Below are 24,354 nucleotides of genomic sequence, written 5' to 3' on the forward strand. Positions count from 1 at the left end.
ATATACTTCTACTTTATTTCTCTCCATTTTGAGACTTTTAAACTCTTGCACATTCCATGTCAAAGATTAGATGTAATAAAATTTAGCCTTCAAGGTCATTTTAGCTGAATAAAACAACATACCTTGTAGAGAAGAACACTGGCTTCTTTGGCCATTCCAGAGAGGAGGAGAAAAGGAAGAGAATTTTCTTATCCTCCATTACCTTTCAGAGATTTATACCACTCCAAAGAGGTCCTCTGCTGTACTTTCTCTGACAAAACTGACATTTAACACTAGAATTTGCTCAGCAATCAATTGACAAAAATTTACAGTAAGAATTAGCTATAAGATTAAATAAGATATAAGTTAATCAGAGATTTTTCCAAGCCACTAATCTGAAAACAAAATACAGAAATCAGCTATATAAAGGCTTTTTTTTTTTCGGGAGTGGGGAGGGACAGGTATCCTTGTAACCTGAAATGACCCTGAGACTTCAAATTTTAAAAGCATGCCTAGAAAACAATGATTTCATGAGTATTTACTATGGGTAAAAGTAATCTCAGTGATTAATTTGCAGATAACCATAAAAATTATTAAAATTATTTTAGGCATACATTCTCTCTTAAATATCCAGCTCAAGTACTGTGTGATATAAATTTCTGACAATGTATATTTTTTCTCCCTTCTCTTTATAGAAATTACCCTGAATTATGTCACTCCAAAAACACTTTATAGCAACCACAGATAGTTGAAATAAACTTAGACTATGAGGTGGGCTGTTACGGGGAAAAAAAAAAAAGACACAAAAGGAATAAAAATAATATATTGACACTTAATGCAGATATTTTGGGGGTATTCACTCTCATTCTGTTGATCTTCTGCTATACAATCATATTCTCAGTATGAGGTCAATTACGCTCAAACTATAGTCATACCAAGAAACATTTGTATAGTCTGCTGCCATTCTAGAGTAACCTGTTAAACATTGCATCCATACTTTTTATCTAGAGGATTTTTAAAGTGGACAGGTAAAAAGAAAGATATTCCCCTCTCCTATGATTAAGGAAAACCTCCTTATTCTTCCTCCTAAGCCTAAGAAGAAACAACGTTGGGGAAGACCCTGACTAGATGACACATTCCTAAATCACTATAGCCCATAGGTATCAATAACAAACAGCAATCAGACTGGTACTTTTGACTATAGTATTCAAAATGGAAGGAAGAAGATTGGAAGGACAAGAGGAAAACAGGGAGAGGAGAAGGGAGGAAGGAAGAAAGGAAGGAAGAAAGGGAAGAAAAGGAAAGAAAAGGAAGAAAAAGAAAAGAAAGAGAATGAAAGGAAGAAAGGATAAAAAGAAAATAAATTAAAGGGAATAATGGAAAAAAAAGTAAAGTATTAGAATATTTGCCATGAATAGTCACACTTTAACTGACATTACAGGAATGGTTTGAGATTAAATCCATACGTTTATTACTCATTACACAACTTTGAATTAGGCTATAATTATAAAACAGTGTAAATTACTAATATTTACTATTGTATAGTTTCTTTAAAGAAATATTTACATCATTTTAAGGAAAATAGATTGTTTATATATATGTATGTATGTGTGTGTTTATATATATATATATATATTTATATATATGTATGTATCACATTTTCTTCCTGTTATAAGCATCTGTCCTTTGCTTTTAAGTTTACATTTATTCTAATTAATCCTTCCTCCTCAGCTAGTTTTAGTCCAAAAGCTATAAAAGCAGAATTTACAATATAAGACTAAATATAAAGCAATTTGACATCATTATTCACCCAATTAATCTTACTGTAGAAAATAATATAGGTAGGATTTACTCTACTTTTTCCCCACCTCCCTTCCTTAACCCCTGACAAAACAGGTATAATTTATTTTTACAAATGAAAAGAATTAAATTCTAATTAGCTTTGCAACTGAAACTTGATTGCTGTAAGATAAAAATTATACAATATATAAAATCTTAAAATTCTACTGTTCTCTCTTCCTATTATTTTTTCTTTCCTTATCCTTTTATAATCCCTTTAAACCTATGTTGCTTCCTTTATATATGAAAAAGAGAAGCAAGCTGTGACTCAAAAAGATTTACTAAACTTTATTTGAACTTTGTCACATTTGCCTGAGCTTTCAAGTTAACAACTTTATACTTTATTTTTACATTGAAGTAGTATACTTAGGAATTTAAAGCAACTTACCTTTAATGTGTACTGGTCCAAAATTCTCTGTAAAGACCACATCTTCATTTTAACATTCTGATAATTAAATAAAGATTTTACTATCTATTTATAACATAAGAAACCTTTTGAGATTGGCTCACTCAGCATAATGCCCTTGAATCCATCCAAGTTGCTGCATATATCAAGAATTCTGTCCTTTTTACTGCTGGGCAGTATTCCATTGTATGATTGTATCAGTTTGTTTATCCATGCATTCTTTGAAGGACATTTGGGACATTTCCAGTCTTGGGCTATTATAAATAGAGCTGCTATGAAAATTCATGTATAGGTTTCTATGTGGACATAAGTTTTAATTTCTCTAGGACAAATGCCTAGGATGGGTACTGTATGGTTCTATTTATATCATATTCTCAACATAACAAAACTAGAGATGTAGAATAGATTAGTCTTTGCCAGGAGTTAGGGGAGGTGGGAGAGGGCATGATTGTAAAAAATGGGCAGCACAAGAGACTGTAACTGGGTAGCACAACAGAGTTCTTTTGTAGTTGTGAAACAGTTTTGTATATTGATTTGTGGTGGTGATATTCAAATCTGTACATGTGATAAAAAGTCACAGAATTATACACAAACAAAAAAAAATGCATGCAAAACTAGTGAAATCCAAGTATATGGTCCAGTGAGTTGTACTATACATATCAATTTCTGGGGTTTGATAATACACTATAGTTTATAAGATGTCACCATTGGGGAAAGCTGGGTGATGGGTAGACAAGACCTCTCAGTACTATTTTTGCAACTTATTGTGAGTCTATAATTATTTTAAAATAAGTTTTTAAAAATGGTATAATAAAGATATTTTACACTTAAGAATCCTATGAGGATTAGAACCTTGTGTTATAGTAAACCAACAATATTCAAAATAAAGAAAAATAAAACATTTTCACAAATAAAAAAATGAACCTCTGATTCCGAAACACTTGGTTTAAAAGTTTATAGTTCACTATATTTCAAATGTGATAACTACTTAGGATAAATCTTTCAGTCTGGACTAAACTAAGATGATGTATGTTTATCTAGAAAGCCAAATGTCATTTGTTAATCAGGATAGTAACTCTCTGGTATATAATTTTTTGGCATTACAATTAGAACATATTGAGAGTTATCTTACTTATCTTTTATATGAATTCTAGTTCACAAAAGAGATGAATAAAATACAAGTCAAGGAAAAAAGAAAACAGGCTTAGACAAATATATATTATAGAAAAATATCAAATGGGCTTAGGGTAAAATAAGGAAATTTGCATACCTGTTAACTTGATATGTCCTATTTCATCAAGCAGAATGCTGTAAATCAAAATTCATATACAAGAAGATGGAATAAAATATTTTTATATAAAGCATTTACACAAAAGTCATCATATACTTTAAAATAATATTTATTTGATATACTTGAAAACATGTAAATGATTAATTTAAAATCAATGGGAAAATAAAATCAATGAGTATGACATATAGATTACTTTTCACAAGTAAGTTTCATAAAACTGTATAGCTCATATTTTCATATACTTTTTAAATAAAAGACTTAATGGAGAAAAAAGTAGTTACAGAAGTACTGGTAACAGGGATTCATAAGGAGAATATAGCTTTACTTTTCTGGCTTCAGGTCTCTATATACAATTCCTAATTGGTGCAGATGATCCAAAGCAAGGGCCAGTTCTGCAAGGTAGAATTTCACATCTTCCTCTGTAAACAGAACCTAGAATACAATAATTTAACATTTGATCCTTGTTTCAATATTGACTTTTAAAATTTATGTCATTAAAAACCCAGTAAACAGACAAAACTAGGTAGGTAAAAAAAGAAGTAGATAGATGAAACGAAACTCTTTAAGAATCCATTCCTTCAATATTAACTATTTTAATGTAAATTTTCCTAAAACATTTTATGGAATTTACATATCTTCTACACTGAAGAGTCAAAATAGCTTATGTGAAAAAAAGCATTGTAAACTATAAAAAACTATGTGTGTAACCATGAGGTATACTTATTATAGGTTTATGTCTATATTCATTCATAAGTGAGTGTTAAATTTACACAGAAAATTAGGCACTACTCAACCATAAGATGTATTTTTTTTTCCATTGGATATAATTTTTAGGACTTATCAAAGGCTTCTGATGGGCAAAACAAATAACTTGTCTAGAAATTGATTATTTTCACTATAAAAATATGTGAATTATTAGGAAAGCTCAAAATTTGAATGAAATATGATTAAACCTTATAACTGACTTTCCCATTTAGAATTATGGCCCTTTAATTACATAATACAGACTCTGGTTACTAGTAAACTTGCAGAGAATGAGCAGTTAAAGATAAATTTTGAAACTCTACCTGCTTTTTTAAATAAGCTATAGAAAAACAAAAATCATACATTATCTAAATTTCAGGGAGTTCATTTGAATATTATAATGGTAAAGTTATAAAAACATAATTTTCACTTGATACCTTATTAAAAATAAAAATATTTGTTACTTATTTAACTTCTCAGAAAGACTAATCAAAATTTTCATTTAAACCTAACACATAAATCCTAAACAAAAATTTTTCTAACTCTGAAAAAGCAGCTTTGCCCAGGTTATAGTGTTTTTTAAGGATTTTATTTATTTATTTATTTATTTATTTATTTATTTGTCAGAGAGAGAGAGAGACAGACAGACAGACAGACAGAGCACACACACAAGCAGGCAGAGTGGCAGGCAGAGCCGGAGAGAGAAGCAGGCTCCCTGCCGAACAAGGAGTCCGATGCGGGACTTGATCCCAGGACCCTGGGATTATGACCTGAGCCAAAGGCAGAGGCTTAACTGACTGAGCCACCTGGTGTCCCAGGTTACAGTTTTATGGCAAGCATATTATTTTGTTATGAAGTTGTCTCTGTGAAAAGCCTCGTAATAGACACAAATAAGAAACTCACTAAGTAGAAATTATGTGCCAGTAACTTTACAGTTATTATGTTACTACAACCTTTCAAACAACACTCTGAGGTATATATATTATCACTACCTTACTTCTAGAGAAAGTGACTCAGAATCAGAATAGCTAGAATAATATAGCTTATAAGAAGCAGGCCTACAATTTGAATTCAGGAATACTTAGCTTTAAGAACTACCTCTTCCACAGAAGCCACTTCCACCATATGTTATGTTTCAGCTTATTTTGTTTCACTACTATTAATGTGTTCCTATTTACTAATCATCCTATCACCAATGAACCCATGAAAGAACAGCATCTAAACACTAGCACCTGGTAAGGTAAGCATTGCTAGTCTTTTGTTGTCTGGTCTTCAAATAATTTATGTATGTATGAATGCATGTGTATTTTAGCATATTTAAGATCACAGTGTATATATTATTTCAGTGGCTTCCTTTTTCCCCCACTTAATATTGTAACATAAGCATTCTGCCATATCTTTAAAATTTATTCACAGTATTCAGTAGCTGCACAATACTAATATACTAATTTACCTAAGTGTTCATTTGGATTACTTTCAGTTTTTCATTATTTTAAATAACTCTGTAATATGCATATGTGTTATTTATATTTATGATTATTTCCACAAAAAGGATTTTTAAGAAATGAAACAGGAAATACTGGGTCTCTGAAAATAAACAGTTCAAGATTTTGACATATAGAATAAAACTATTTTCCAAAAATTTTACAATAATCTCTACTCCCATCAGCAATTTATGAAAGCATTTGTCTTACCAAATCCACAATAGCACTCTTCAAAAATTTTTTAAAAATTTGATACAGAAGAAGGCCACCAATTGTTTATTTTTTTAAATTAACATATAATGTATTATTTGTTTCAGGGGTACAGGTCTGTAACTCATGAGTCTTACACAACCACCAATCATTTTAAATTAAATTTTGTTATCTAGACTAAAACATTTTCCATGTCCTTTAGGCCTTTCTATTTTGTAAGTGAATTCTCAGTAATGTTTTTGCTTATTTCCCATTATTTACTTACTGTGTTTTTTTTTAATCAGTACAAGTACCTCAAATTTTAAAAATGTCAGTTCTCCATCACATTACTTGTAAATATTTTCACCATTCTGTGCTTGTTTTTGACATTCAGGAATTATTAATTTTATGCTGTCAAATTTATGTATCCTTTCTGTATGATTTTCCTTCATTATTTTAACGATTAAGGAGAAACCTCCATTAAGTGGTCAACAACACATTTGGCTGCATGTTCTATTAGGACAACTGTTTTCCAGATTTAACTCTTAAGTAAAATGTATCTTTGTATGGTAGAGATGAAAATTTTAAATGATCTTTTTCTGAAATATCTAACCAATGTATCATATACCATTGACTGAACAATCAATCTCTTTGACATTAACTTGCGCTTCATCCTTTATCATAATAACATATAGTAAGTCATATATACGTGAATATTTGGAGGATTTACAATGTGTGTCTAATCCTGTGTTGATATTATAATGTTCGGCTTATAGCAGCAGTTTTACAAGTTTTAAACAAGAGGTAGGGTAAGAAAAGGGTGTTATTCTCAAAATGTATTAGTTTTTTTTTTATTTGTTTACTTTTCTAGATAAGCTGGTACAATTATTCTGTCACATTCAAACAAACAAAAATTCCTATTGGGGACTTTATTGGAAAAACCAATTTTTTATTAACATAGAATGTATTATTTGTTTTGGGGTACAGGTCTGTGACTCATCAGTATTAACATAATTCGCAGCACTCATCATAGCACATACCCTCTCCAAAGTGTATCATTCAGCCACCCCATCCTTCCCAGTGCCCCCTCCAGCAACCCTCAGTTTCTTTCCTGAGATGAAGAGTCTCTTCCATTGTTTGTCTTCCTCTCTGGCTTCATCTTGTTTCATTTTTTTCCCCTCCCTTCCCCTATGATCCTCTTTTTTCTCAAATTTCTCATATCAGGGAGATCATATGATAATTGTCTTTCTATGATTGACTTATTTTGCTCAGCATAATACCCTCTAGTTCCATCCACAGCATTGCAAATGGCAAGATTTCATTTCTTTTGGTGGCTGCATAGTATTCCATTGTACACACACACACACACACACACACTACATCTTCTTTACCCATTCATCTGTTGATGTACATCTAGTTTCTTTCCATAGTTTGGCTATTGTGGACATTTCTGCTATAAAAATTTAGGTGCAGATGTCCCTTCAGATCACTACATTTGTATCTTTAGGGTAAATACCCAGAAGTGTGATTGCTGGGTCATAGGGTAGCTCTATTTTTAACTTTTTGAGGAACCTTCATGCTGTCTTCCAGAGTGGCTGCACCAGCTTGCACTACCACCAACAGGTAGGAGATTTCCCCTTTCTGTGCATCCTCACCAGCATCTGTTGTTTCCTGACTTGTTAATTTTAGCTATTCTGACTGGTGTGAGGTGGTAGTTCATTGTGGTTTTGATTTATATTTCCCTGATGTTGGGTGATGTGGAGCATTTTTTCATGTGTCTGTTGGCCATCTGGATGTTTTCTTTGGGGAAATGTCTGATCATGTCCGCTGCACATTTCTTAATCAGATTATTTGTTCTTTAGGCATTGAGTTTGATAAGTTCTTTCTAGATTTTGGATACTAGCCCTTTATCTGATATGTCATTTGCAAATATCTTCTCCCATTCTTTCAGTTGTATTTTGGTTTTGTTGACTGTTTCCTTTGCTGTGCAAAAGCTTTTGATGAAGTCCCAATAGTTCATTTTTGCCCTTGCTTCCCTTGCCTTTGGCAATGTTTCTAGGAAGAAGTTGATGCGGCTGAGGTCAAAGAGGTTGCTGCCTGTGTTTTCCTCTAGGATGTTGGTAGATTCCTGTCTCACACTGAGGTCTTTCATCAATTTTGAGTCCATTTTGTGTGTGGTGTAAGGAAATGGTCCAGTTTCATTCTTCTGCATGTGGCTGTCCAATTCTCCCAACACCATTTGCTGAAGAGATGGTCTTTTTCCACTGGACATTATTTTCCTGCTTTGTCGAAGATTAGTTGACTCTAAGCTAATCTAGTGGGCTCTCTATTCTGATCCAATGATCTATGTGTCTGTTTTTGTGCTGGTACCATACTGTCTTGATGATTATAGCTTTGTAATAGAGCTTGAAGTCTGGAATTGTGATGCCGCTAACTTTGGTTTTCTTTTTCAACATTCCTCTGGTTATTCAGGGTCTTTTTTGGTTCCATATAAATTTTAGGATTATTTGTTTCCACTTCTTTGAAAAAAATTGATGGTATTTTGATAGGGATTGCATTAAACGTGGAGACTGCTATAGGTAGCATACATATTTTCACAGTATTTGTTCTTCCAATCCATGAGCATGGAATATTTTTTCCATTTCTTTTTGTCTTCCTCAATTTCTTTCATGAATGTTCTATACTTTTCAGATTGCCTAAATTGTTGTCATATAATTAATCATGTTTTCTTATAATTGTCTGTGTTTCCTTGCTGTTGGTTGTGATTTCTCCTCTTTCATTCATGATTTCATTAATTTGGGTCCTTTCACTTTTCTTTCTCATAAGTCTGACCAGGGGTTTATCAATCTTACTCATTCTTTCAGAGATGCAGCTCCTAGTTCTGTTGATTTGTTCTACTGTTCTTTTGGTTTCTAGTGCATTGATTTCTGCTCTGATCTTTATTATTTCTCTTCTTCTGCTGGGTTTAGGCTTTCTTTGTTCTTCTCCAGCTCCTTGAGATGTAGGGTTAGGTTGTGTATCTGAGATCATTCTGGTTTCTTGAGAAAGGTTTGTATTGCTATATACTTACCTCTCAGGACTGCCTTCGCTGAGTCCCAAAGATTTGGAACAGTTGTGTTTCCATTTTCATTTGTTTCCATTATTTTTTTGAAACTTATTTAATTTCTTGGTTGACCCATTCATTCTTTAGTAGGATGCTCTTTAGTCTCCATGTATTTGAGTTCTTTCCAACTTTCCTCTTATGGTTGAGTTCTAGTTTCAAACTGTGGTGATCTGAAAATAAGTAGGGAATGATCCCAATCTTTTGGTACTGGTTGAGACCTGATTTGTGACCCAGGATGTGATCAGTTCTGGAGAATGTTCCATATGCACTAGATTAGAATGTGTATTTTGTTGTTTTGGGATGGAAAGTTCTGAATATATCTGTGATGTCCATCTGGTCCAGTGTGCCATTTAAAGCCTTTATTTCCTTGTGTATCTTTTGTTTAGATGATCTGTACATTTCAGTGAGGGGGGTGTTACAGTCCCCTACTATTATTGTATTATTTTCAACGTGTTTCTTTGATTTTGTTATTAATTGGTTTATAAAATTGTCTGCTTGCATGTTAGGGGAACAGATATTTTAAATTGTTAGATCTGCTTGTTGGACAGACCCTTTAAGTATGGTATAGCATCCTTCCTCATCTCTTATTATAGTCTTTGGCTTAAAATCTAATTTGACAGTTACAAGGACTGCCACCCCAGCTTTCTTATGACGTCCATTAGCATGGTAAATTGTTTTCCACCCCCTAACTTTAAATCTGGAGGTGACTTTGGGTCTAAAATGAGTTTTTCTTGCAGACAGCATATCAATGGATCTTTTTTTTTTTAATGCTGTGACTTTTCACTGAGGCATTTAGTCCATTTACATTCATGGTAACTACTGAAAGATATGAATTTAGTGTGATTGTATTGCCTGTAAGGTGACTGTTACTGTATATTGTCTCTGTTCCTTTCTGGTCTGTTTCTTTTAGGCTTTCTCTTTGCTTCGAGGACCTCTTTCAATATTTCCTATACGGCTGGTTTGGTGTTTACAAATTCTTTTAGTTTTTGTTTGTCCTGGAAGCTTTTTAATCTCTCCTACTATTTTCAGTGACAGCCCAGCTGGATATACTATTTTTTCTGCATATTTTTCTTGTTTAGTACTCTGAATATACCATGACAGTCCTTTCTGGCCTTCCAGGTCTCTGTGGGTAGTTCTGCTGCCAACCTAATATTTCTACTGTTGTACGTTACAGACCTCTTGCTGCTGTCAGGATTTTCTCTTTGTCTCTGAAACTTTTAAGTTTTACTATTAGATGATGGGGTGTTGACCTATTTTTATTTATTTTGATGGGGATTCTTTGTGCTTCCTGGATTTTGATGCTTGTTCCTTTTGCCAAATTAACAAAATTCCTGCTATAATTTGCTCCAATATACCTTCTGCCCCATCTCTTCTTCCTCTATATCTGGGATCCAATTATTCTAATATTGTTTCTTCTTATGGTATCACTCATCTCTTGAATTCTTCCCTCATGGTCCAGTAGTTGTTATCTGTTTTTCTCAGCTTCTTTATTCGCCATCATTTGGTCTTCTATATCACTAATTCTTTCTTCTGCCCCATTTATCTTAGCAGTTAGAGCCTCTGTTTTTTTTTTTTTTTAATTTTTTATAAAAATATATTTTTATCCCCAGGGGTACAGGTCTGTGAATCGCCAGGTTTACACACTTCACAGCACTCAACAAAGCACATACCCTCCCCAATGTCCATAACCCCACCCCCCTTCTCCCAACCCCCCTACCCCCAGCAACCCTCAGTTTGTTTTGTGAGATTAAGAGTCACTTATGGTTTGTCTCCCTCCCAATCCCATCTTGTTTCATTGATTCTTCTCCTACCCACTTAAGCTCCCATGTTGCATCACCACTTCCTCATATCAGGGAGATCATATGATAGTTGTCTTTCTCTGCTTGACTTATTTCGCTAAGCATGATACGCTCTAGTTCCATCCATGTTGTCGCAAATGGCAAGATTTCATTTCTTTTGATGGCTGCATAGTATTCCATTGTGTATATATACCACATCTTCTTGATCCATTCATCTGTCGATGGACATCTAGGTTCTTTCCATAGTTTGGCTATTGTGGACATTGCTGCTATAAACATTCGGGTGCACGTGCCCCTTCGGATCACTACGTTTGTATCTTTAGGGTAAATACCCAGTAGTGCAATTGCTGGGTCATAGGGCAGTTCTATATTCAACATTTTGAGGAACCTCCATGCTGTTTTCCAGAGTGGCTGCACCAGCTTGCATTCCCACCAACAGTGTAGGAGGGTTCCCCTTTCTCCGCATCCTCGCCAGCATCTGTTATTTCCTGACTTGTTGAATTTAGCCATTCTGACTGGTGTGAGGTGATAATCTCATTGTGGTTTTGATTTGTATTTCCCTGATGCTGAGTGATATGGCCTCAGGGATGTCTTTCATGTGTCTGTTGGCCATCTGGATGTCTTCTTTGCAGAAATGTCTGTTTATGTCCTCTGCCCATTTCTTGATTGGATTATTTGTTCTTTGGTGTTGAGTTTGCTAAGTTCTTTATAGATTTTGGACACTAGTCCTTTATCTGATATGTCGTTTGCAAATATCTTCTCCCATTCTGTCAGTTGTCTTTTGAATTTGTTAACTGTTTCCTTTGCTGTGCAAAAGCTTTTGATCTTGATGAAATCCCAATAGTTCATTTTTGCCCTTGCTTCCCTTGCCTTTGGCGAAGTTCCTAGGAAGATTTTGCTACGACTGAGGTCGAAGAGGTTGCTGCCTGTGTTCTCCTCAAGGATTTGGATGGATTCCTTTCGCACATTGAGGTCCTTCATCCATTTTGAGTCTATTTTTGTGTGTGGTGTAAGGAAATGGTCCAATTTCATTTTTCTGCATGTGGCTGTCCAATTTTCCCAACGCCATTTATTGAAGAGGCTGTCTTTTTTCCATTGGACATTCTTTCCTGCTTTGTCAAAGATTAGTTGACCATAGAGTTGAGGGCCTATTTCTGGGCTTTCTATTCTGTTCCATTGATCTATGTGTCTGTTTTTGTGCCAGTACCATGCTGTCTTGATGATGACAGCTTTCTAATAGAGCTTGAAGTCTGGAATTGTGATGCCACCAACGTTGGCTTTCTTTTTCAATATCCCTTTGGCTATTTGAAGTCTTTTCTGGTTCCATATAAATTTTAGAATTATTTGTTCCGTTTCTTTGAAAAAGATGGATGGTACTTTGATAGGAATTGCATTAAATGTGTAGATTGCTTTAGGTAGCATAGACATTTTCACAATATTTATTCTTCCAATCCAGGAGCATGGAACATTTTTCCATTTCTTTGTGTCTTCCTCAATTTCTTTCATGAGTACTTTATCGTTTTCTGAGTATAGATTCTGTGCCTCTTTGGTTAGGTTTATTCCTAGGTATAGAGCCTCTGTTTTTTATTACACCTCACTAATAGCTTTTTTTTATTTCAACTTGGTTAGATTTTAGTTCTTTTATTTCTCCAAAAAGGGATTCTCTAGTACCTTCCATGCTTTTTTCAGGCCAAGCTAGCATATTTATAGTCATCATTCTGAACGTTAGTTGTGACACCTTATTAATGTCCGTATTGATTAGGTCCCTAGCAGTCAGTACTGCCTCTCGTTCTTTTTTGGGGGGCCTGAGTTTTTCCACGTTATCATTTTATCCAGGGAAGAATAGATGAATGAGAGAACAAAATACTAAAACAGTAACAACAACTGAAAAATATTCACTTCCAGAATGTAGTTGCTTTTCTGTTCATAGAATTGCTGCTATTCTTCTTTTCTATCTCCTGTTGAGTTTGTAGGTGTTCAGAATGTTTTGATAACTATCTAGCTGAAATCCTGGGACCAGATGGAATTTAGGTCTCCTACTCCTCTGCCATCTTGCTCCTCCCCTCTGAAAAAAAAAAAAAAACTTTTAAACCTGTAAATTATTTCTGGGAAAACTGGCGGCTTTATAATTATCAGCCATTCATCCAGATATATTTTCTTAATATTAGCAAGGTAAAACATGGCTTTTTTGGGGGGAGGTGTTTGTGGGAGAGCCATCTGGAGAGGTACTGTTCCCTTTGAAATATATATGACATACAGTATAATATTCATTAACCCACACAAAAATATACGTTTTAAATTTTACTAAGGCATGAAGAATATGACCTCAGTTTGGATGAGATAACCGTCTTTTTTCTATACACAAGTGAAGTATAACCAACCAACAATTTCTTATTAATAAGCTGTCTATGGAAGTAAGAAATAATTTTCTAAAAGCCTGTTCAATGAATATACTAACTTAATGTCTTTGGGGAAATTCATTTAAAATGCTTGCTCTTACCTAACATTCCAGACTTAGGAATCAAAACTTACTGACTGCATCTCTGTGCTAGTATGGGTTTAGACAGTCCCACATCAAACATGAAGGTTTGAAGAGTTTAAAAGAAAATTAGAAATGACTACAAGTAAACATTTTTCAAACACATTCTTAAAACTTCTACAGTATAATACAAGAAATCATGAATTTTGGAGCCTTTTACTGTTGCCATTTGGTGTCTTGAGTGCAGCTTTTAACAAGGTCCTTTAAAACCATCATTGGAAAGGAGTCCAAAATAGACTCTACCATAAACTGAATTCTGTTCTGTAATAAAAAAAAATACTAAGATCACAGTATATGTTCATGCAGGGCATGTACTGCACTGGATGTAGACAGATACAAGCCAGAGACCTTAGCCACGTAAGCACTGGCTAGCATATAGTTCCTTTTTCACAGCATGTTCCAGAGCTCTGGGAATCCATAATACTTCTCCCACACACAACATCGTAATTCTGGAAGTGAGATGTTGAAACACTATCACCCAATTAAAATGCTATTCCCAGACTACCATTTTAAGACAACATGAAGCAAACAGGGACAGGACACATTTTCTGCCTGAAACAACTAAAATACAGTACAAAAGCTATGAAATGACACTTTTCAAGATATTAGCCATCAGTCAACAAAGGACAATGAATAGTGAAAAATGGGAAACAAACAAGGTAAGCCCTACAGCTGTCCTACCTTACTATCTAGAGTTTCTAAGCAGCTGTGTAAGGAGGCCATTTCAGGCAAAGCCTGTAAGACTTCCTGAGTTAATGAGAGGCTGGGGAGACAAGAAGTATAGAATTCACAGGATAGAGTATAGAAAGGAGAATTTCAGAGAAAGAAAGAGAACTATAGAGTTATTTAGAGGATTTTAGAAGAGAAATGTTTATGACACAGGAGTGAGGAAATTATCCTGAGCTAAAAAACAATCAATGAAAGGATTAGAGGACTATTCTGTGGAATTTACACAGGATCAAGAATACTTCCTGTTCCCTCTAATCATAGCAGAAAACCTCATAATTCACAGGATATTGGACAGAGTAGTCCAAAGTGTTTTGCTTCAGAGTGCTGCAAAATTAGTCTCTGATTAGTTGTGCTCCAGCTTAAGAACCTGAAAAAAATCAAACTAGTTTTATATTCCAGAATATAAGAATGCAAAAATAATAAATAAAAAAATAATAATACAATAACATGATCACCTAACAAGATAAATTTCAGAAAGTATGCCATTCAGTAAAAAATTGCCAATCATGGATTGAGGAAACTACTTGAGGCCAGGTAATCCTAAGGGATTAAAAACACGAATTCACAGAATTCACAAAGTAACACGATAGGTCCTATTCTCAAAAGTGAGAGTGAAACGTTTCATAATTCACAGGGTATTGGTTTAGTGTACTAAGAAGGGTCAAGCTTCAGTACTGGGAAAAATTAATTCTAGATTAAATTCTGCTCTGGTCCCACATACAAAGCTTAAAAGCAAGACTCAAAAGGTTAACTGCATCCAAGACCAAAGCTAAATACTACTTATAAGATAACAATAGGGGGTTCCTGGGTGACTCAGTTGATTAAGTGTCTGCCCTCAGTGCAGGTTATGATCCCAGAACCATGGAATCAAGCCCCACGTCAGGCTCCTGCTCAAAGGGGAGCCTGTTTTTCCTTTTCCCTCTCGCCTGCTTGTGCTCTCGTTCTCTCACTCTATCAAATAAATAAAATCTTTAGGAAAAAACAAAAAAATAATAGTATCCAGAATACAAGAAAAATAAATTCATAAGGTCTACACGATGTTTTCTACTAGAAAAAATTACCATGCAATTTCACTGCCACTGAAGCATGAAAGTAGACATAGACAATAAACTAATGGATGTGGCTGTGTTGCAATACAACTGTATTTACAGAAATAAGCAAGAGGCCATATTTGGCCTGAAACCAGGTTCTGACTCCTGAGGTACAGATTTATACCATAACTATTAAACAACTACTAAGGTAACACAAAAAATTATTATAGATAAAAACAGTTAAATTAAAAATAGGCAATAAAGTGAGGTTCCAAGGAACCATAGGAAGATCCTGAACTCACTTCCTCCCATGGACACACAAAATCTATGGCTACATGTGGAAAAGTTCCCTCTGAAAGAGACCTTAGGGGTGCCTGGGTGGCTCAGTAAGTTAACCATCTACCTTTGGCTCAGCTCATGATCCCAGCATCCTGGAATCGAGCCCCATATCAGGCTCCCAGGTCACTGCTCTATGGGGAGTCTGCTTCTCCCTCTGCCCGTCCTCTCCCCCTCACTCTGTAACCTCAAAATGTGTGGCCTTTTACCATTTCTTGTGAAGAATCTGTTTACCTAGTTTTCAGGTCTCTTTCTTTTTTTAAAAAGATTTTATTTATTTATTTATTTGAGAGAGAGAGAGAGTGCACATAGAGTAAACTGAATGAAATTAGAGCTTCATATGGGCTCTAATTTCTGTGAAGTACCAGTGAGCTGTAGCAAGGCTGAGGGAGATAGCTTATGTAAAGATTGTAAACACCTACATTTCCAACGGGAGCTTGAAGAGAACAGCAATTCTAGAAACAGAAAATCAACCACTTTCTGAAAGGTAGGACTGGCGGAGAAGTGAATCCAAAGCGATGGCAAGCTAGACTGCGGAGGGGGAGGGGCCAGCTCCTGGCAATCGGCAGAGCAACGGAGCACTAAATCAGGACTTTAAAAAGTCTGTTCCACTGAGGGACATCACTCCAGGGGGTAAACAGGGGTGAAGCCCATGCGGGGTCAGCATGACCCCAGGTCCCAGAGGGTCACAGAAGTATCAGGGGTGTCTGAGTGTCACAGAGCTTGCAGGTATTAGAACGGGAAAGCTGGCTACAAAGACAGAGCCAAGGAGTGAGCTCTCAGCTCTGGGTTACATTGAACCAGTTGCAGGCTGGGTGAGCTTGGAGCTCGGCTGGAGGCCAGGGAGACAGAAGTGATTGGGCGCTATACTCTGAGGGTGCACTGAAAAGTGGGGCCCCAAGCTCTCAGCTCCTCCAGGGCCGGAGACTGGGAGGCCGCCATTTTCATTCCCGTCCTCCGGAACTCTAAGGAAAGCATTCAGGGAACAAAAGCTCCCAAAAGCAAACCTGACGGATTACTCAGCCTGGCCCCTAGTAAGGGCGGTGCAATTCCGCCTGGGCAAAGACACTTCAGAATCACTACAACAGGCCCCTCCCCCAGAAGATCAACAAGAAGTCCAGCCAGGACCAAGTTCCCCTACCAAGGAGTGCAGGTTCAATACCAAGGCGAGTAGCGGAATTCCAGAGGAGGAAGCAAAGCATGGAACTCATGGCTTTCTCCCAATGATTCCTTAGTCTTGCAGTTAATTTAAATTTTTTTTCAAATTTTTATTCTTCTTCTGCTAATTCTTTTTAACATTTACCCATTTCGTTATTAACGTTTTTTAACTAGTTTATCTAATATATATATATATATATATATTTCATTTTTATATTTTTTCTTTGTTTTCTTATTTAAATTTCTTTTTATGAAACTCTTTTTATCCCTTTTCTACCCCGCACGATTTGGGGTCTCTTCTGATTTGGTTAAAGCATATTTTCCTGGGGTCTTGCCACCCTTTTACTATTTTACTTGCTTCTTCATATACTCTTATCTGGACAAAATGACAAGGTGGAAAAATTCACCACAAAAAAAAAAGAACAAGAGGCAATACTGAAGGCTAGGGACCTAATCAATACAGACATTAGTAATATGTCAGATCTAGTGTTCAGAATGACGATTCTCAAGGTTCTAGCCAGGTTCGAAAAAAGCATGGGAGATATTAGAGAAACCCTCTTGGGATATATAAAAGCCCTTTCTGGAGAAATAAAAGAACTAAAAACTAACCAAGTTGAAATGAAAAAAAGCTATTAATGAAGTGCAATAAAAATGGAGGATCTCACTGCTAGGACAAATGAGGCAGAAGAAAGAAATAGTGATATAGAAGACTAAATGACAGAGAATAAAAAAGCTGAGCAAAAGAGGGACAAACAGCTACTGGACCACAAGGGGAGAATTCGAGAGATAAGTGACACCATAAGACGAAACAACATTAGAATAATTGGGATTCCAGAAGAGGAAGAAAGAGAGAGGAAAGCAGAAGGTTTATTGGAGAGAATTTTCCTAATATTGCAAAAGGAACAAGAATCAAAATCCAGAGGGCGCAGAGAGCCCCCCTCAAAATCAACAAGAATAGGTCTACACCCTGTCACCTAATAGTAAAATTTACAAGTCTTAGTGACAAAGAGAAAATCCTGAAAGCAGCCCGGGAAAAGAAGTCTGTAACACACCATGGTAAAAATATTAGATTGGCAGCAGACTTATCCACAGAGACCTGGCAGGCCAGAAAGAACTGGCATGATGTATTCAGAGCACTAAAAGAGAAAAACATGCAGACAAGAATACTATATCCAGCTAGGCAATCATTGAAAATAGAAGGAGAGATAAAAAGATTCCAGGACAAATAAAAACTGAAAGAATTTGCAAACACCAAATCAGCTCTACAGGAAATATTGAAAAGGTCCTCTAAGCAAAGAGAGAGACTAAAAGTAGTAGATCAGAAAGGAACAGAGACAATATACAGTAACAGTCACCTTAAAGGAAATACAATGGCACTAAATTCATATCTCTTAATAGTTACCCTGAATGTTAATGGAGTAAATGCCCCAATCAAAAGACACAGGGTATCAAAATGGATTAAAAAAAAAAACCCATCTATATGTTGCCTACAAGAAACTCATTTTAGACCCAAAGAAACCTCCAGATTTAAAGTGAGGGGGTGGAAAAGAATTTACCATGCTAATGGACATCAGAAGAAAGCAGGAGTGGCAATCCTTATATCAGATCAATTAGATTTTAAGCCAAAGACTATAATAAGAGATGAGGAAGGACACTATATCATACTCAAAGGATATGTCCAACAAGAAGACCTAACAATTTTAAATATCTATGCCCCCAACGTGTGAGCAGCCAACTATATAAACCAATTAATAACAAAATCAAAGAAACACATCAACAATAATACAATAATAGTAGGGGACTTTAACACTACCCTCACTGAATTGGACAGATCATCCAAGCAAAAGATCAACAAGGAAATAAAGGCCTTAAATGACACACTGACCAGATGGTAATCACAGATATATTCAGAACATTTCATCCCAAAACAACAGAATACAAATTCTTCTCTAGTGCACATGGAACATTCTCCAGCATAGATCACATCCTGGGTCATAAATCAGGACTCAACCAGTATCAAAAGATTGGGATCATTCCCTGCATAATTTCAGACTATAATACTCTGAAGCTAGAAATCAATCACAAGAGGAAATTTGGAAAGAACCCAAATACATAGAGACTAAACAGCATCCTTCTAAAAATTGAATGGGTCAACCGGGAAATTAAAGAAGAATTGAAAAAATTCAAGGAAACAAATGATAATGAAAACACAACGGTTCAAAATCTGTGGGACACAGCAAAGGCAGTCCTGGGAGGAAAATATATAGCGGTACAAGCCTTTCTCAAGAAACAATGAAAGTCTCAAGTACACAACCTAACCCTACACCTAAAGGAGCTGGATAAAGAACAAGAAAGAAAACCTAAACCCAGCAGTAGAAGAGAAATCATAAAGATCAGAGCAAAAATCAATGAAATAGAAAACAAAAAATCAATAGAACAAGTCAACAAAACTAGGAGCTGGTTCTTTGAAAGAATTAATAAAATTGATAAACCCCTGGCCAGACTTATCAAAAAGAAAAGAGAAAGGACCCAAATAAATAAAATCATGAATGAAAGAGGAGAGATCACAACTAACACCAAAGAAATACAAACTATTATAAGAACATACTATGAGCAACTCTACGGCAATAAATTTGACAATCTGGAAGAAATGGATGCATTCCTAGAAACATATAAACTACCACAACTGAACCAAGAAGAAATAGAAAACCTGAACAGACCCATAACCAGTAAGGAGATTGCAACAGTCATCAAAAATCTCTAAACAAACAAAAGCCCAGGGCCAGAGGGATTCCTGGGGGAATTCTACCAATCATTTAAAGAAGAACTAATTCCTATTCTCCTGAAACTGTTCCAAAAAATAGAAATGGAAGGAAAACTTCCAAACTCATTTTATGAGGCCAGCATCACCTTGATCGCCAAAACAGACAAGAATCCCATCAAAAAAGAGAACTACAGTCCAATATCCTTGATGAACACAAATGTGAAAATTCTCACCAAAATACTAGCCGATAGCATTCAGCAATACATTAAAAGGATTATTCACCACGAAGACGTGGGATTTATTCCAGGGCTGCAAGGTTGGTTCAACTTCCACAAATCAATCAATGTGATACAACACATTAATAAAAGAAAGAACAAGAACCATATGATACTCTCAATAGATGCTGAAAAAGCATTTGAGAAAGTATAGCATCCCTTCCTAATCAAAACTCTTCAAAGTGTAGGGATAGAGGGCACATACCTCAATATTATCAACGCCATTTATGAAAAACCCACCACAAATATCATTCTCAATGGAGAAAAAGTGAAAGCTTTTCTGCTAAGGTCAGAAACATGGCAGGGATGTCCATTATCATCACTGCTATTCAACATAGTACTACAAGCCCTAGCCTCAGTAATCAGACAACAAAAGGAAATTAAAGGCATCCAAATCGGCAAAGAAGAAGTCAAACTCTCACTCTTCGTAGATGATACAGTACTATATGTGGAAAACCCAAAAGCCTCCACTCCAAAACTGCTAGAACTTGTACAGGAATTCAGTAAAGTGTCAGGATGTAAAATCAATGCACGGAAATCAGTTGCATTTCTCTACACTAACAACAAGACAGAAGAAAGAGAAATTAAGTAGTCAATCCCATTTACAGCTGCACCCAAAACTATAAAATACCTAGGAATAAACGTAACCAAAGAGGCTAAGAATCTATACTCAGAACACTATAAAGTACTCATTAAAGAAACTGAGGAAGACACAAAGAAATGCAAAAATGTTCCATGCTCCTGGATTGGAAGAACAAATATTGTGAAAATGTCTATGCTACATCAAGCAATCTACAGTTTTAATGCAATTCCTATCAAAATACCATCCATTTTTTCCAAAGAAATGGAACAAATAATCCTAAAATAATCAAGGAAAGACCTTGAATAGCCAAAGGAATATTGAAAAAGAGAGCCATAGTTGGTGGCATCACAATTCCGGACTTCAAGCTCTATTACAAAGCTATCATCATCAAGACAGCATGGTACTGACACAAAAACAGACATATAGATCAATGGAACAGAATAGAGAGCCCAGAAATAGACCCTCAACTCTATGGCCAACTAATCTTTGTTAAAGCAGGAAAGACTGTCCAATGGAAAAAAGACAGCCTCTTCAATAAATGGTGTTGGGAATATTGGACAACCACATGTAGAAAAATGAAATTGGACCATTTCCTTACACCACACACGAAAATAGACTCAAAATGGATGAAGGACCTCAATGAGAGAAAGGAATCCATCACAATCCTTGAGAACACAGGTAGCAAGCTCTTTGACCTCAGCTGCAGCAACATCTTCCTAGGAACATCGGCAAAGGCAAGCGAAACGGGCAAAAATGAACTATAGGGACTTCATCAAGATCAAAAGCTTTTTCACAGCAAAGGAAATAGTTCACAAAACCAAAAGACAACTGACAGAATGGGAGAAGATATTTGCAAACGACATATCAGATAAAGGGCTAGTGTCCAAAACCTATAAAGAGCTTATCAAACTCAACACCCAAAGAACAAATAATGCAATCAAGAAAAGGGCAGAAGACATGAACAGACCTTTATGCAAAGATGACATCCAAATGGCCAACAGACACATGAAAAAGTGCCCCACATCACTGGGCATCAGGGAAATACAAATCAAAACCACAATGAGATGTCACCTCACACCAGTCAGAATGGCAAAAATTAACAAGTCAGGAAATGACAGATGCTGGCGAGGATGCGGATATTGGGGAACCCTCCTACACTGTTGGTGGGAATGCAAGCTGGTGCAACCATGCTGGAAAACAGCATGGAGGTTCCTCAAAAAGTTGAAAATAGAGCTACCCTATGACCCAGTAATCGCACTACTGGGTATTTACCCTAAAGATACAAATGTAGTGATCTGAAGGGGCACGGGCACCCGAATGTTTAAAGCAGCAATGTCTACAATAGCCAAACTATGGAAAGAACCTAGATGTCCATAAACAGATGAATGGATAAATAAGTGGTATATATATACATTGGAATACTATGCAGCCATCAAAAGAAATGAAATCTTGCCATTTGCGATGACGTGGATGGAACTAGTGGGTATCATGCTTAGCAAAATAAGTCAATCGGAGAAAGCAACTATCATATGATCTCCCTGATATGAGGAAGTGGTGATGCAACAAGGGGCGTTAAGGGGGTAGAAGAATAAATGAAACAAGATGGAATTGGGAGGGAGGCAAACCATAAGTGACTCTTAATCTCACAAAACAAACTGAGGGTTGCTGGGGGGAGCGCATGTGGGAGAGGGGGTTGGGGTTATGGGCATTGGGGAGGGTATGTGCTATGGTGAGTGCTGTGAAGTGTGTCAACCTGGCGATTCACAGACCTGTACCCCTGGGGATAAAAATACATTATATGTTTATCAAAAAATTTTTAAAAAATGAATAATTAAAAATAAAGAAAAATATAGTAGAGGGGTTCAACAGCAGACTAGATAAAGCATATGAAAGACTCAGTTATGTAGAAGACAGAGAAACTGAACTCACCCAAAAAGAGCAGAAAAAGAGGGGCACCTTGGTGGCTCAGTTATTAAGCATCTGCCTTGGGCTCAGGTCATGATCCCTGGGTCCTGGAATTGATACCCACATTGGGAGCCCTGCTCTATGGGATGTCTGCTTCTCCCTCTCCCACTTCCCCAGCTTGTGTTCCCTCTCTTGCTTTCTCTCTGTGAAATAAATAAATAAATCTTTTAAAAAAAGAAGCAGAAAAAGAAAAAATAATTTAAAGAAGTGAAGATAGCTTTTGTGCCTTGTGGACAACATAAAGCAGAATAACATTCATATTATAGGGGTCCCAGAAGGAGGCGAGAGAGAGTAAAACAGCAGAAAACTTATTTGAGGAAACAATAGCTAAAAACTTCTTCAACCTAGGGAAGGAAGCATCTAGATAAAGGAAGTCCACAGAGTTTCAAATTTTAAAAAAATAAAACAAAAAAGATCGACACAAAGACACATAGGTAAAATTTGAAAAGTTAAAAATAGAGAATCTTAAAAGTATCAAGAGAAAAACAACTTATTACACACAAGGGAACTCCATACGACTGTTAACATATTTTCCAAAAGCAACTGTGCAGGCAGAAGAAAGTGGCACAATATATTCAAAGTGCTTAAAGGAAAAAAGAAACAATCAAACAAACAAAAAACCTTACTAGAGTACTCTATCCAGTAAGATTAGCATTCAGAATTGAAGGAAAAAGAAAGAGTTTTCCAGATATGAAAAAGCAAAAGACTTCATTATAAGAAATGGTAAGGGACTTTTTTAAGAAGAAGGGTGTTAATTATTAATAAGAAAACATGTGGGAGTATAAATCTCACTAGTAAAGGTAAATATAGGAGCCCCCTACCCATTATTGGCAAGAGATATGTTCCAACACATTCCTGAAATTGAAGGTAGTAGCAAACCTTATATATACTATGTTTATTTAATGCATACATATATATGATAAAGTTTAGCTTATTTTAGCATTGTAAAAGATTAGCAATAACTTATAATGAAAAAGAACAATTATAACATTATACTGTAATAAAAGTTACATGAATGCAGTCTCTCTCTTTCTCAAAATAATTACTATACTGCACTCACCCTTTTTCTTGTGATGATTTGTGATGATAAAATGCATAAGTGATGAGGTGAAGTAAAGGGAATCCACATAAGCATTATGCTATAGCATTAGCATACTGACCTGAGGATATGTTTTAAGTACCATTATCTTCTCTGGGCCATGGGTTCCCATTGGTAAATGATACCAAACAAAGAAAAACTGCAGATAATGAGGGCCTATTGTATATAATAAAGATAGGGGGTTAATTGTTTACAATGGTAGTGTGAAGAATAAATGACACAGTAGTTATAAAAAATTAAAAAAAAACTTTTTAATACAAAGTAGTAAAAATAAAGAAAAACACAATCGGTTAAGGGATATGCAAAATAAAAAGACATAAAAAGTTACATCAAAACAAAATATGGCAGGGAATAAAAAAATTTATAAAATATATATGTATATAGAGAGGGAGATAGAGGGAGAAAAAGAAGCAAGAGAAGGAGAAAAAGGAAGAAACGGAGAATGAGGGAGAGAGGGAGAAAGAGGGGGAGAGAGAGAGCTATTATATGTGAGCCCCATAGTAACCAAAAAAAAACCTATAGTAGATAAAAAAAATAAGATAGTAACAAATGAATCTAAGCATTATACTGAAGAAAGTCATCAAACCACAAAGGAAGAGAGCAGAAGAAGAAAGAAAAAGAGTCAAACTATAGTACAGATAGAAAATAATTAGCAAAATGGAAAAAAGTACCATATCTATCAATTATTTAAATATAAATGGACTTATTTTTTTTAATCAAAGGACACAAAGTGGCTGAATTAATATAAAACAAGACCCATCCATATGTTGTCTACAGGAGACTCACTTTAAACACAAGGACACACATACACATACACACAAAGTCTAAGCACACAGAGACTAAAAGCAAAGGCATGGACAAGTAACAAAATGGCAATACATACCTACAAATAATTACTTTGAATGTAAATGGACTAAATGCTTAAATAAAAAGGCACAGAATGACAGAGGGAATAAGGAAACAACACCCATCTATATACTCCCTCCAAAAGACTCATTTCAAACCTAAAGACACCTACAGATTGAAAGTGAGAAGAGGGAA

At 35.6% G+C, this 24,354-nt stretch overlaps 1 protein-coding gene across 3 annotated transcripts in view; it reads right to left on the minus strand.

Annotated features, from left to right (window-relative positions):
• The window catches only part of RPS6KA6 (ribosomal protein S6 kinase A6), a 195,891-nt gene that overhangs the window by 51,419 nt on the left and 120,118 nt on the right, over positions 1 to 24,354 (minus strand). For 2 of the 3 annotated variants that reach the window (XM_059157144.1, XM_059157145.1), the window contains 3 exons: positions 3,841 to 3,947; positions 3,495 to 3,532; positions 2,207 to 2,233 (listed from right to left, as the gene is read on the minus strand). In XM_059157144.1, coding sequence (XP_059013127.1) covers positions 2,207 to 2,233; positions 3,495 to 3,532; positions 3,841 to 3,947 — 172 coding nt within the window. The remainder of the gene's footprint in view (positions 1 to 2,206; positions 2,234 to 3,494; positions 3,533 to 3,840; positions 3,948 to 24,354) is intronic. The other variant, XM_059157146.1, reaches the window with a different exon arrangement.

This window comes from Mustela lutreola, chromosome X, assembly GCF_030435805.1.
Source record: "Mustela lutreola isolate mMusLut2 chromosome X, mMusLut2.pri, whole genome shotgun sequence".
Lineage (NCBI taxonomy): Eukaryota > Metazoa > Chordata > Mammalia > Carnivora > Mustelidae > Mustela > Mustela lutreola.